The sequence below is a fragment of the Lupinus angustifolius genome, chromosome LG01 (assembly GCF_001865875.1).
Source record: "Lupinus angustifolius cultivar Tanjil chromosome LG01, LupAngTanjil_v1.0, whole genome shotgun sequence".
NCBI classification, from domain to species: Eukaryota; Viridiplantae; Streptophyta; class Magnoliopsida; order Fabales; family Fabaceae; genus Lupinus; species Lupinus angustifolius.
Window position 1 is genome coordinate 26,732,271 of NC_032009.1, and position 14,928 is coordinate 26,747,198.

Consider the following 14,928-nt stretch of genomic DNA (forward strand, 5'->3'; position numbering starts at 1 on the left):
ACACACATCTGAGTGTACTACTTCCAAGACTCTTCTGGATCTCATGCTTGAGTAGGATTGGAATGGTCTTCTAGTTTGCTTCCCTGCTAAGCATACTTCACACATATCTTTAGGACATGTTACTGAGGCCATGAACCATATTAGTGGAGCCAAGCTTGTGTAAACTTTTAAAATTCAGATGACCATACCTTAAGTGTCATATCCAACTTTCTTCATTGGTCTTTATTGCAGTAAGGCATTGAGAATTTGCAGCTTTGATGTTTATTTGGAAGGTTCTGTTTTTGGTTAGCTTGCTCCTCATAATGATTCTCTTCTTGGTATCTAATACCTCTACTTGTCCATTGCCCATTATTGCTGTAAATCCCTTTCAGTTGTCCAATGCTGAGTAGATTGTACTTCATTCCAGGGACAAATAGCACATCAGAGATAAGGGCTTTTGATCCATCGTTCCTTATGATAACTACATCACCTGCTCCTTCTACTTTCAAGGTGCTATCATCTGCAAATTTAACTTTACTCTCTCTGCTTAAGTCAAAGTTTGTGAGCCATTCTTTATGACTTGTCATGTGGTTAGAACACCCTGAGTCAAGATACCATGACTCAAGGTGAGTATCTTCTGCTGGATCTGTAACCATTAGGGTCAATGGTTCTACTTCATGATCTTCATGAGTTGTGAATGCCTCTTTGTCAACAAAATTTCTCTATTTGCCTTTCTCAGCAGTGCACTCATAGGAGTAGTGTCCTGTGTTGTGGCAATTGTAGCACTCTACATTCCTCTTGTCAAACTTCTTTTGTTTTTTGAATTTTCTTTGCCCTACCTTCTTTTCTGAAGTATCTGGCCAATCATGCTCCGGTCTGCCTTCTTTCCCTTCCATTTCTTGTTTTTCTCCTTGTAGTGAATTGCCTTCAAAGCTTGTTCACTGTTTTTTATTGGATTTCTGTCCATGAGCCTCATTTCATGTGCTTCTAGTGAGCTTTGAAGCTCCTCAATCCCCATCACTGAAACATCTTTTGACTCCTCTATTGCTACTACAATATAGTCAAATTTTTGAGGCAATGATCTCATGATTTTCTCTATGATCATGAGATCTGTGACTGTTTCTCCACATCCTTTCATCTGATTAGTGATTGTAATCACTTTTGTGAAGTAGTCTCCAACCTTGTCACTCTCCTCCATTTGTAGTAGCTCGTATTGCCTTCTTAGTGTTTGTAGCTTCACTTTCTTCCACCAGAGTGGCTTCGAGTCAAGATATCCCAAGCATCTTTAGCTGTTATGGCATTCTGAATCTTCTCAAAATGTGTGTCATCAACACATTGATGCAATAGAAACAATGCCTTGTTATCCTTCTTCTTTGCTTCTTTGAACATGGTTCTTTGAATCTCTGTAGCTTCAAGGCCTGGTACAACAAGTCCATTCTCAACAACTTCATTCACTTCTTGAAAGTTGAACAGCACCTTCATTTGTGTGTTCCAACGATCCCAATTCTTGTCTGTAAGAATAGGTAGGCTCATTGATGGAAGATTGTTGTTATTCCCAACCATTTTCTTTGCTGCAGATCAAGCTTCTTTACACTTCTGCACCCCTTTCACACCAAGATCAACAACCTTGATTTCTTCAGAATTGATTCACATGCAGTGAATTCTTCAGGTTGCAAAGCAGAATGAGAATGTTTCAATGAAGATAGAAGATTTCCAGGATAGTTACGTGCTCTGATACCAAATGTTAGAAATTAAAGAAAGAATAGAAGGTTGTGAAGAGAAGAGAGTAAGAGAGAAAGGATATCAATGAATATACATCTTATTGCTCAAGGAGAAGAGTGCATGTCATTTATAGTAGGCAATCAAACCAACTAACAAAACAGAATTTCAAAATCATACCAAAACTGGAAAGTGTTAGTTAAACACAAACTAACTTTTAATCAATACAACTCAATCTATTAACTACTCAATCATAACTTGGATTACAACTTATTTCCAACAACATCATCCATCATTTATCCTGAATAATAGTAATACAAATGATTGGTGAATGATATAATAACTATGTATAAATCTTTACGTTGACAATGTATAAATTTTACACTCATTTTATAAATACAAAAAATAAATACAAGTTGATCAGGAAGGAATAGTAAGTATCATCTCCATTAATAAAGAGATGAGTATAAAAAAATAAGAAAACATAACATGATAAAACATTTCTATCATTTTATATATTATAGAATAACAATTTTACCATTAAAAATACAAGTAAAATCAAGTACTTATTTCTTTATTAATGGGGAGGAAAATTGTGAATATGCAAATTGGAGTTTAAATTCTTTCACCTTTGGTAGTAATATATATATTTGTTCAATAAAATGTTGTCTAAATTGCTATTTCACAAATGAAGGAAGAAAGCTTATAGGAGGGAGCACCTTGGGAGGGTTAAAGGAGACCCAGGATATGCTTGATTTTTGTGGGAAACACAGCATAGTTGCTGATATTGAGCTGATCAAGATTGATCAAATCAATACAGCCATTGAAAGGATTGTCAATTCTGATGTGAAATATCGCTTTGTGGTTGATGTGGCTAATTCCTTATCAACTACTTCATAGAGGCTACTTTGATTTTTATGCTCTTTGCATGTTGTGCTTTAGATGTATCACTATTATTAGAAAACATAAAATTGGTATTAGATGCCAAACTTCAGGGATGAGGACTGTGTATTTTCTTTGTTACAATAGTTTGGACTCATGAGTCTGTGTTATGTTGCTTTATCTTCATAATATACTAAACTAATAAGTGGTTTATTTTGTGTTTTTGTCTGTTTAATTTTTTCCCTTTTCTCTTTGCTCTTTCAAACTAATAAGTGGATTCTGTGCTTCCTAATGCATTCAGCTTATACATTTTACTCTATTTATAATAAATATTCAAATATGAAGTCACATATTAAACATGAGAGAATGAGTAAAAAAATTATAAATAAAAATTACTCATGAGAATATTGGCTTAAAAATATTATAAAAAATTAATTTAAATTATATTTGATATCTTTAGAAATTAATTTGAAATCTTTGAGTAACCAAATTGGCACATGATTAAAATGGGCATTTAGTGTTTGCCTTATTTTTTTCTTTTTTCTGCATTGTTGCATGTTCGCAACTTCAACTGGAGCCTACCCATGCAGTTAGGAATGATAATATAAGCCAACTCGACCCGATTCGCCTTTGACATGCTAGAATATGGGCTGACCCGACCTGACTCTTATTGCTAAAAAGGCTCAAAATGCTAGCTCGACCCATATTTGGCAGGGTTGGCAAGTTAGTGGGCTAACCCGTTTTTTCTTCAAAATACACATTAAAGCTTTTAGACAAAAATAAATAATCATCACGCCTCATAAATGTCTTTTAAAACAAAAAAATCGCAAACAAAAGTCGTCCTAGTTTAAAACTTGTAAATTCTAAACAACAAAGTAAGGTAGTCTTAAAATTTTAGACTCCTAGTTCACAAAAAAGCTTATAACTCCTAAGTTTTAAACATTAAATGTTCTATTGAAAGAAGTTGCCTCCACTTTTCTATTACTATCACCATCAATGTTTTTCAATTTATACTATTAGTGCACCATTTGGTAAAGAGTAAAAACCAATGCCTTCCTCTGTTTTCTTTCTTTTGGCTGCACTATCATTATACATCTGATAGCAAGCACAGACGGAATAAGAGAAGTGCAAACATAGAGAGATAGGTTGGTCACACTATCATGTAAAAATAAAAATTAAGTAATAAACCATAGATAAAGATATTATGCTAGTGTGTTCCATTGAGAAAAAAACACACAAGTTTTAATAGCAGTATACAAACATATATTTTAAGAGGTTTGAGAAAAAATTGTTTTATAACATGTTCACCACTTATATAACTTGAGAAGATTTAAAAAAAATGACAGCACCTGTTGTAAGAGCATGCAACAAAATAATCAATAATGAAACAATTCATCAAGATATTTATCTATTACTGTCATTACCCAACAACTTATGTATCTGTTACAATTACAAAATCATCAGTGCTTCAAATCCCGAGTTAAACACTTATGCATTGCAACTAATTCAACAATAATTACAGAATTATGAACACTTATGGCTCAAACCACTTGATGAGCCAACACAACCAACACTGCAACACAGCCAACAGTACAACAGTCAGCAATGTTGGTCCGCCTAAAAAACGGGCTTCCAAACTGAGTTGAATATGGGCTTTGGGCTAAAAATTTCAGCCCGACATGCTAAAATACATATCCAGACGGTTATCTCATAAAGTTACATGGACATGTTTTTTAAACTCTACAACAGGGAATTTAAAATTGTATTTATGTAGGACTAATTTCACCGATAATTAGAGTTTAATAAATAATTAGGAAGAACAAATAGTTTATGATATCTACTTACAAAACACATAAAGTTTAAGGTAGTTTTGTAAACTTTTCCCTAAATTATAAAATAATTTGTAAGATCAAAATGATAATGAATATATTATTTGTCAATGTAGCTACTCTTACGCAACATAAGAAGAAAAGAAGATGAAATCTTCTCTCTAAATTGATCCTAATATTGTACTAAATTGCCTAACTTCAGTCTAAATCTAATTACAACAATAATGAGACGCTAATATAGTGGTGTAAGGTCTTAGTATGTATCACACTAGGCTAAAGGTACTAAGCTTTTATTTAAAAGTCAATTGGTAATGAAAGGACTGACCCAACATATATTTAAATCATGTCTAGGAGAACGAGACTATGAACGTTCATATTTGTATGACCCAGAAAAAGCCCAAAGGTTTTAAAAAAAATCAAATTATAAAAAAATTTAAATTAAACAAATTAAGATTCCTATATCTGTCTGATTAGGTTAACCAAGAATTTAGATTAAATTGATCAGATTAAAGTTCCTATATCTATATGATTAGGTTAACCAAAGTTTAATAAATAACTTAATTTCCAAAAAGATAAATTTATAAAAAATAAAATTAAAACAAGAGGGTCTGGAAACCTATACAATTCTTATTAAAAGAAATTTAAACAAATATTTATGGGCTTTCATAAGCCCATATGCCATTTTCTAAAACAAAAATAAAAAGAAAAATATTCTATTAATTAATTGTTTTAATTTTTTTGAAATTATATTTTAGATAAATGAAGGATAGTTAAAACTATTTTTTAGTTATTTTTTTTATGTAATTTCGAATTTATTAAGGTAATTTTAATAAATACATTAAGCTTATTTGAATATAAAACTAACAAATAAAAAACGAAAAAAATTATTTTCTAAATTTAAATAAATAGAATTATTTTATGTTGAGTTTTAGTAATTTTCGTAATTAATTTAATCACCTAAAACAAAAATAAAAATTGTTAGAAACTTCTTTAGCATTTAAACTAAAAAAATTCAAAGAGTAGCCAAGTTTGAACTGGTCAAGATTGTTTTGATTTGGTTGTTTGCAGTTCCTAAAAATATGTTATCAGTATTGCTTGAGTTAGCTAAGGTTTAGGGGGTTTAAGTTAGGGAGTTAATCTATAAATAAGGGCATTTGATTTTAATAAAGGGTGACTGAATGGTAAAAATACACACTGCTAATTTGCATCACTGCCACGGCTTGGATCCCCTGTACGCGGGATCACTTTTGCACCCTGCTTCAGTCAACCATGTCCCAACATGTATCCAAGGATGTCCAGCAGGAGTACCTCCCCAATCTGCCATTGCCATGTGTCCTCAAGCAGTCCCAACGTCTCTCTTGGCTCTGCATAGTGCTGGTAAGCTTCTTTAAAGGTATATTTTTTTACTAAATTGTATGATTTTCCATCAATGTATTTTTTATATCAATCCCACATAAATTATATCATTAATTATAAATCTGAACTATAATTATATTGTTAATACTCACATATCATGACATTAATAATAGTTAGTAAACATTTTATGCATATAGTAATTAAATAATTTCTCCACAACTATTCTTACTGTTTATAAAGAGGGATTTAAAATCTTATTAAATACTTTTACCATTTAAAATTTATTTTCATTCCATAATTAATCAAAACCATTATTAAGGAACTTGTGAAAATTTTTAATAAAATAAGACACGTCAAGCATAACTAAAAATGCCTTTTTGAAACGAAAATAATTTTGAGAATTAATTAAAGATTGAGAGAAGATCGTTCTAGAGGCCTCTTTCTTCTCAAATCATTTTCGAAAGGTCACGCTACGCCGCTTCTTTTCAACTGATTAAATCTCAAAATCGATTAAATTCTATTTTCTTAATTAAATACATGACAAAAATTAACCAAATCAAAAAAAAATTCACCAATAAATAAACATGCAAAATCAACATTTTTGACTAAAAAATATATTTTCCTTAATTAAAATAAACCTAACCGACAAACCTTTTTCTACCTAAAGAACTATGTAAGCCTTGATTCTCTTAATATTGATACATAGAACTAAGATCAATCTTATCAGACACAATAATAAAAATAAATAAATTTGTTCCTTTTAATAATTAATTAATTAACCAGATAATTTAATAATAATAAAGTCATATATTTAAGTGAAGGGTACCACCTAAGGTGGACAGGTAGGGTGCTAATACATTCCCGATCTTGTAACCGACTCCCGAACCTGGATATCAAAAATCCAAAAGCCCGAGGTAATTAGGCTTAAAATATTTTTCTACATTTTTAACTATAAAATATACTGGCGACTCTAAATAAAGTCGTGCAGCCGAAAATTGGGGCGCAACAACTGAACACTCTGCTGGAGACTTTTTTTGAGAGACTACATCCCATAATCAATAAAATGTGTGATTGTTTGTTTATTATTATTATTTTCTTCTCTATTTGGTTAGTTAGTTAATTTCTAACAACACCAAAATTGCATGCTTAATTAATATATGTTATAAATATGAATTGCATGCTTAATTAATATGTGTTATAAATATGAATTGCATGCTTAATTATTAATTTATTGTTATAAACATGAATTACATGTTTAATTATTAATTGTATATTACAAACATGAATTGTATGCTTAATTAATAATTATATATTGTATGTATGAATTGTATGTGCATGTATGTATTATTTTTGTTATTGGATGATATATCATGTACAGATTTTAGGCACACACATATGCCTTACACTTGGGTATTAGTGATACCTTTTTGAATAGAAGGGACACTAGCCTCACTAGTCGCGGTCTTTGTCGCTTCTCAGTGTTGGTGAGGTGGATCACTCATATTGTTACCTCTTATTATGAGTTAGCCGCTCAAGCTGATCTCATGTTTCTAACATCATAATATTTGGGTTTCTCTATTGGAGAAAGATGCAATATGAGCACCTTATAGGAAGTCTAGAACTTGCTAAGGGCGTCCATTGTATATTAGAACTTTATCGTAAGATGTTGTACTTGTTGTGAATTTTGTGATTTGTATAATATTTGTATTATATCATATTGTTTGGAATTTTGTCGTGTAAAATAAAAGTCATGTAAAATATCACACCCTTGAGGGGAAGTCTTTGTCCCCCACCAAGGGGATTATTATAAAGATAAATAGGGCAGTTCACCTTTGCCCTAAGTTAGCTTGAATGACAGCAAATCATTTTAGAAAAAATATATATTTACTCGTTAATCATAATGATGGTTACATTATCCCAAAATGGGGCTCATGGCCCCGAAAAATAGACTCCTATACATTTATTTATTCATTCATGCATCATCATATTTTGTGTATAAATAATTAATTTCTATGTATTTTTAATTTAATAGATGCATTTTATATTAAAGGAGAGACCATTTCAAAAAAAAATTTAAAAAATGACAACCACAAACAATTCTAGCAGCATATCGGCACCTGAAAAATCAACAAAACTGGAATTGTAAATAACTAATGCAAGTTTCTTGGTTGAACAAATTCTTGAAGAAATTAAAAAGCAATTTAGAAATAATTATGGGGAATTGTTAGACCTCCTATTAGTCCAAGTTCGTCGCCAAGACCTGGAGGTTATGCAAGTCATGATTCAGTTCTAGAACCCCAAGCTTCGGGTATTCGAGTTTCCTAACCTTGATATCGCTCCAACCATAGAAGAATATGAGTCTCTTTTGGATCTTCCGATGGAGGGCATGTAAGACTAAGATTGCAACTAAGAGGGGGGGGGTGAATTAGTTGATTTAAAATTATGGCAACTTTTTCTGAAAAATCAAGAGTTAAGTGCAGTGGAGAAATTATGCAGAAAATTAACAAGTAAAAAATCAAGAGATAAAGGAGAAGAGAGTAGACCGAAATTTTATATAGGTTCACCTTCTTGTCCACTGAATGCTACGTCTAGTACTCATGCAACACAAAAGATTTCTTCACAAAATATTATGAGTTGTAATTACAATATCTCACCCCAAGACCTTTATGTACCTTACACACTCACTTATACTTACGTCACTCTTGAAAAACACATTTTCAAGTGACTCTATCCCTTTTCTTATCACACCCTTGTGAAAGAAAGATTTCTGAAATGTCAATGAAGAATTTACAACAATGACATGATTGCGTATTGAATGCAATATTACTTACAATTCGATAACTCTTTGTATAATATGTAATAATGCTCTTATACGTTTGTAAAACTTTAAAACAATTTACTACAAGCAACTCAGAAATTTCACTTTGAAAGTTTAAGAACAAGTTGCGAAAGTGCAGAAAAATATTTCAAAGAATTTTCAGAATTTATGTTTGAAAGTTTGTGTACGAGTTCTTTTTTATCCCGAGTTTCAATGCCTTTAAATAGGCTTTCAAACCAGCCATTGTAAGAATGAGATTGCAACTAAGAGGGGGGTGAATTAGTTGACTTAAAATTGTAGTAAATTTTTCTGCAAAATGTAAAAGTTAATGTGCAGCGGATAATATTGCAGAAAATAAACAAGAATAAATTAAAGAGGAAAGGGAAAGGAGAGTAAACAAATATTTTATACTGGTTCACCTTCTTGTCCACCGAAGGCTACGTCCAGTACTCTTGCAACACAAGAGATTTTCCACTAAATATTATGAGTTGTAATTACAAAGTCTCACCCCGAGATCTCTAAGTACCTTACCCACTCACTAATATTTATACCCTTAGAAAACACTTTTCCAAGTTACTCTATCCCCTTTCTATTCACACCCTGTGAAAGAAAGTTTATTGCAATGAATGAAGAATTTCAGTGATGGCTTTGGATTGCCTTTACAAGTATGAAATATTATAACACTTGCAATTCAATCAACTCTCTTTGTATACTTAGTAATAATGCTCAATAGATTTGTAAAACTTTGAAACAATTACTTCAAGTAACTCAGAAAAATTCTCTTTTGAAAGTTTAAGAACTTAGTGCAAAAGTGTAGAAAAATAGTGAGAGAATTTCTCAGAGTTGTATGAGAGTTGTATAAAAGTTGTGTATTTGTGTTGTGAGAGTTAGAGTCTTTATACAGACTTTCCAAACACCCATGGTGTCTTTCTGAAAGTGTATGAGTTGTTTGAAGTGAAGAGATTTCATTTGGAGTGAAAACATTTCGTTTTGAAATCTGAAATCTCATGCAACAACCTTCAGTAATCGATTACTGATAGTGGGTAATCGATTACTCAAACTCACTGTCCACTCTTTTATTTAAAAACGAATTAGAGTAATCGATTACACCATTTGGGTAGTCGGTTACTCAACTTTTGTAAAACTGGTAATCTGTTACTCAAAGGCAGTAATGGATTACTCTAAACAGTTTTAAGTTGGATAACTCTTTTTCTCACACATGTAACTTGTTACTTAAATGAAGTAACTCGTTACACGCTATTTATAAAAAATGTTTTAAGTATTTTTAAAGTGTTTCATTATTCTTTAAAAATAGTTTGAGCATTACTACTATGCACAACTAAGAGTTTTAGGATAGAAGTACCTATAGAGACTTAATCTAATTTTCTTGAAGCTTTAATCTTCTTTGGCTTCATAAGTATTCTTCCTTTTCTTCTTTTGGGTGATTTTGGTGTCTTAATCAAAACCTTGCCAAGGTCAGGAGCAAAGATCTTCTTCAGCCATAACACCTCTTTGAAAGGGTAGGAATTGATTGGAATTAAACCATTTCCTTTGGGATGAAAACCATTCATTTTGAAATCTGAAAACTGGTGCAACAATTTTCAGTAATGGATTACAGCCTTGAGTAATCGATTACTCAAACACGTTGTCCAACTGTCAATTAAATTTTAATTGGAGTAATCGATTACAGCATTTGGGTAATCGATTACCCAACACAATTTTTGTTGAGTAATTGGTTTTCTCACTTATGTAACTTGTTCCTTAGATACAGTAACCTCTTACACACTATTTTTGAAAATTGTTTTGTTTATACTTGAAGTGTTTCAATTTTCTCTAAAAAATAGTTTGAGCATTATTGTATATTCGCGAGTATAGGATAGAAGTACCTATTTAGACTTAGACTAATTTATCTTGAAGTTTTTTCTTCTTTGTCTTATAAGTATTCTTCATTTTCTTCTTTTTGGTGATGTTGGTGTCTTCATCAATATCGGGCCAAGGTCAGGAGCAAATATCTTCTTCACAATCTCCCCCTTTTTGATGATGACAAGCCAATATCTTTTTTAATAGTGTAGTTTTCTGAGAGCAACATACTTTGAGATATGTTAAGATGACTTGAGTATGCTCCCCTATTTTGTATGCTCCCCCTTTCTCCCCCTTTTGACTTCATAAAAAAGTAGAAAAACCAAGAGTTCCTAACATAATATATACAACATACAATATGTATATGACAAACATAAAAGTAATCATAAAAGGATATCGCATAATAGAAAGTTAAACATTGTTCAAACCATAACAACAAAATAACAGCAAATTGTCAAAAGCCAGGAAATTATTACAACCATAAAATCCTAACAACAAAGATAATCTAAGATTTAGGCTCAGAGTTGTCTTCATCAATGTTCATGCTACTCATCTTAGAAGAGAGACGATGAAGTTCAAACTGGATTTGTTGATTTTGAGCATCAAGAGCATCCATCTGGTTAGTGATGTAGCCTCGAAGAGAAAACAACTCATCCATAATCTTCTGATTAGAAGGCATGACAGCAGATGAGGAAGATTGAGCATGAAACTTAGAACGTTGAGGTTCAAGAGGGTCACGAGGGGTAGGTTCTGATTTTTTAGCAGGAGCAGTTGGTCTATCAGTTCTATGCTTATAGGTTGGGGTCATTAGGATTGGAAGAGAAGCCCATTTTTTGGATCTAGTCCACATCGATATGGCTTTCATGGAGATTAAAGAGAGACCTTGGTTTCACCAGTAGTAGAAACACCAAAATGTTCAAGAATTTTGGTTATGAAGATTGCATAGGACAAATGGCTTTGAGTTCCTCGAATAGTCCACATTTGTCTCATTATCATCTGAGCCCAACTAAGTTTGATGTTATACTTCATAGCATACATCAATTGAAGTTCTATGTCACTTATTTGAGAATGATTTGAAAATTTAGGCAAAATGACATAGCTCATAAAGTAATAGAGCAAACAGTCCTCATGTTGAAGATGTCCAGCAGATAGGATTCTATTCTTAACAGTCTCACCGAAGCCATGTTGCTTACGCATTTCTATTCCCCTTTTGAAATTCTACACAAAGAATAGTAAAAATCCTTTCGATCGTAGTTATCCCATTCACAAACAAGACTGAAACCTGTTGTGCTACCTTGAGTGGGTATGTTATAGCACAATGAACTAAAAGTTTTCAAATCCAAAGCAATATCTTTTCCTTTCACATAGGAAGTAAGACGGTTTTTCCGGGAGTTCAAGTTGCAGTAAAATACTCTAACAAGTTCAGGATAAATATCATTTGATTCACAATAAAAATCGAAAAGGTTTTATTTTCGTAAAAGATAAGGGAAAATAAAATCTTCAAACTCAAAGTTCCCGACATTAACGTATTTTGGAGTAAATATGGTTTGTCCATGGAAGTGCTCTTCGAAGACTTTGCGTTGCTCATCGTTTGCGAGAAGCCTTGCTAAATCCAGAGGGTTAGATTCCAAAGATGAAGTCTCTTGCTTCTTTTGAGTCACATTAGTGAATTGCTTCTTTGTTCTTGAAGAAGATGCCATGGATTGAGTTTTTGAAAGTTTTAGGTTTTTGGGTTTGGGAGATTTGGTTTTTTTTATTTGGTCCACTAATCACAAAAATGATGGTATAGGGGTTTAGAATTGAAAATGTGATATGAATTGACACAAAAATCACTCAAAATGGATGAAAAATGAAGATTTTAGAGTTTTGAGGGGGTTTACACGAGTGAGAGAGAAGGAGTAAGAAGATGAGTTTGAAAAAAAATCATATATATACATGCACAGAGTAATCAATTACTCACCTTGAGTAATCGGTTAATCAGTTTTAAAATTTCAAACAACAGCTTTGAGTAATCGATTACAACATTTGAGTAATCGGTTACTGAAACTCTCTATTCAACCCTGTAATCGATTACTAACCCTAGAAAAAAATTAATTTTAGCCATATTTATGCTATGAAAATGATTTTTGACCCAAAATTTAAAAAATTTAAACATAAATGAACATATTTAAGTACAAGTATGCATGAGATAAACATAATGAAGCACACATATAATTATATAATCATGTTATGATAGGTAAGCTTCATCAAGAATGTCTAATTCACGTCTACTTTTATAAAAAAGTTCTTTAGCTAAGGGTTTAGTGAAAATATCTTCTAGTTGGTTATGAGTATCAACGAATTCTACAGTCACATCCTTCTTTTGGACATGGTTGAAAGTGTGCATGTCAAGAGGAACACTTTGGAAAGCTCTCCTTGAACGTCATGGTTTTGATGAGGACAACGTGTGCCTAAAAGTGCTTGAAGATGACCAACAATTCAACGTGCTTAAGTCTTTTATTTGGTACTAGGCTTAGACTAGTTTCTAGTTTAAGTTGAGTCGAAGGCTTAGGGCACCTAATACATGTCTCACATGCATTTATCTTTAAATCATTTCATCCATGAGATATGTTCATGCATTACATAAATACATGTATATATGCATTCTAGGCATAAAACTAAGTGTCAAACATGTATTATCTAAGTGCATAACATATTTGATGTTCTCTATTTGAAAATACATATTTTATTTAGTGTTAATCGATTAACCATACCTTTAATCGATTAACCCAACTGCTGTGAAAAGTGGTTGCTACTGGAACACGTTTTTGAAATGCAGTTAATCGATTAAGGCTTTACGTTAATCGATTAACCTAACTGATTTTTAAGTTGTTAAAACTGAAAAACTGAAAAACAGAATCAGTTATGATTTTTAGTCCCGTTAATCGATTAAGAAGGTATTTAATCGATTATCTGGGGTTCTGGACTGATTCTTTATAAACTGCGTTTTCAGAATTAATCTCATAAGTTGCATGTTGCATTTATTAGAGAGTTAGAGCATTCTACGTGTTAATTGCTGCATCTATTTGTTAATTGCATTAGTGAGTTTAGAAATGAGAGATTCCTTGCTTTAGGATTGAGTGCATTTCATGTTATAATCTCTCATGTTTTCCCTCACATGTTCATGCATATTTTTGATGCGTTTTTCATGAATTTTATAATTCTGTAACTTCTGTTTTCATAACTAATACTTGTCATTTCACATGAGTTTGTGTTAGATGTGCATTAGAGTAAAGCCTTCATGTTGTATTTGAGCTTAGGTATAGCTTAATATTACTCTTGTAATTCTTGTGTAATTGTTGTGAAAGGGAATCTCTTGGTGTCGTATCACCAGTAGAGATTGTGTGTTTCTTCATAGCTTAGAGTGTAAGAAAAGGAAAGAACGAGAGATTCTTTGGCTGGGGCTACGCCGAAAGAAACGTTTTCTTTATCGGTAGGAAGGGAGTCAAACCATTGGATAGTTTCTTTGATTTCTTGTCATTTGCTAAGTGTTGTAATTGGATAATGTGTTTGTAAATTACATTGATTCGATTATAGTGAAGGAAATCTCCCAAGTCAGCCGGGAGGCCTGGATGTAGTTTGCAGTGGACAGCAAACGAACCAGGATAAAAATTCGATTTGCAGGATTTGTTTCTCTCTCTCTCTTTACTGTTTTTCAATCGATTTAATTTGTATATTTGATTCAACTAATACATTCTGTTCTTTTGTTGTATTGCAAGCTATTCTGATATACAAATTTGTAAGCTCTGTATTCGTTCTGTTATCGGTTATTTGTTTCGCATTTAATCGTTTCTGTAATTGCTTACTGGTTCTGTTTAATCGATTAATATTCCTGTGTTAATCGATTATACTGTTTCTATTAATCGATTAAAATAGTTTCTGTTTAAAACTGTTTTTTGTGTTAATCGATTAAGACTGTGCTTATAATCGATTATCCTTTTCTACCTGTCTAAGCCATAATGTCATAATTGTTGTTTAAGCCGCAACACTTGGGCACAACAACTACCTGCTGCTATATATTCAACTTCAATAGTGCTTTGGACAACACATGCTTGTTTCTTGCAAGACCAAGATACTAAAGCATTTCCTAAAATATGATAAGTACCACTTGTACTTTTCCTCTCAGTTTTGCATCCAGCAAAATCTGAATAACCAACCAAATCATATATACTTCCTTTTGGATACCACAATCCAACTTCAGTTGTGCCTTTAAGATATTTCATGATTCTCTTAACAGCAACTAAGTGTGATTCTTTTGGTTTAGATTGATAGCATGCACATAGACATACACTAAACATGATATCAAGTCAACTGGTAGTTAAATATAAAAGATATCCAATCATACCTCGATACTTTGATATTTCAATGCATTTTCCAGCTTCATTTGTATCAATGTAAGTATCAAATCCCATAGGAGTAGCTATTGGCTTGCAGTCATCCATATCA

At 32.1% G+C, this 14,928-nt stretch overlaps 1 protein-coding gene across 1 annotated transcript in view; it reads left to right on the forward strand.

Annotated features, from left to right (window-relative positions):
* Positions 1-2,710, forward strand: part of LOC109342902 (probable mannitol dehydrogenase 1) — a 9,728-nt gene extending 7,018 nt beyond the window's left edge. Inside the window, exon 5 of the mRNA XM_019580956.1 lies at positions 2,393-2,710. Coding sequence (XP_019436501.1) covers positions 2,393-2,598 — 206 coding nt within the window. The 3' untranslated portion in view covers positions 2,599-2,710. The remainder of the gene's footprint in view (positions 1-2,392) is intronic.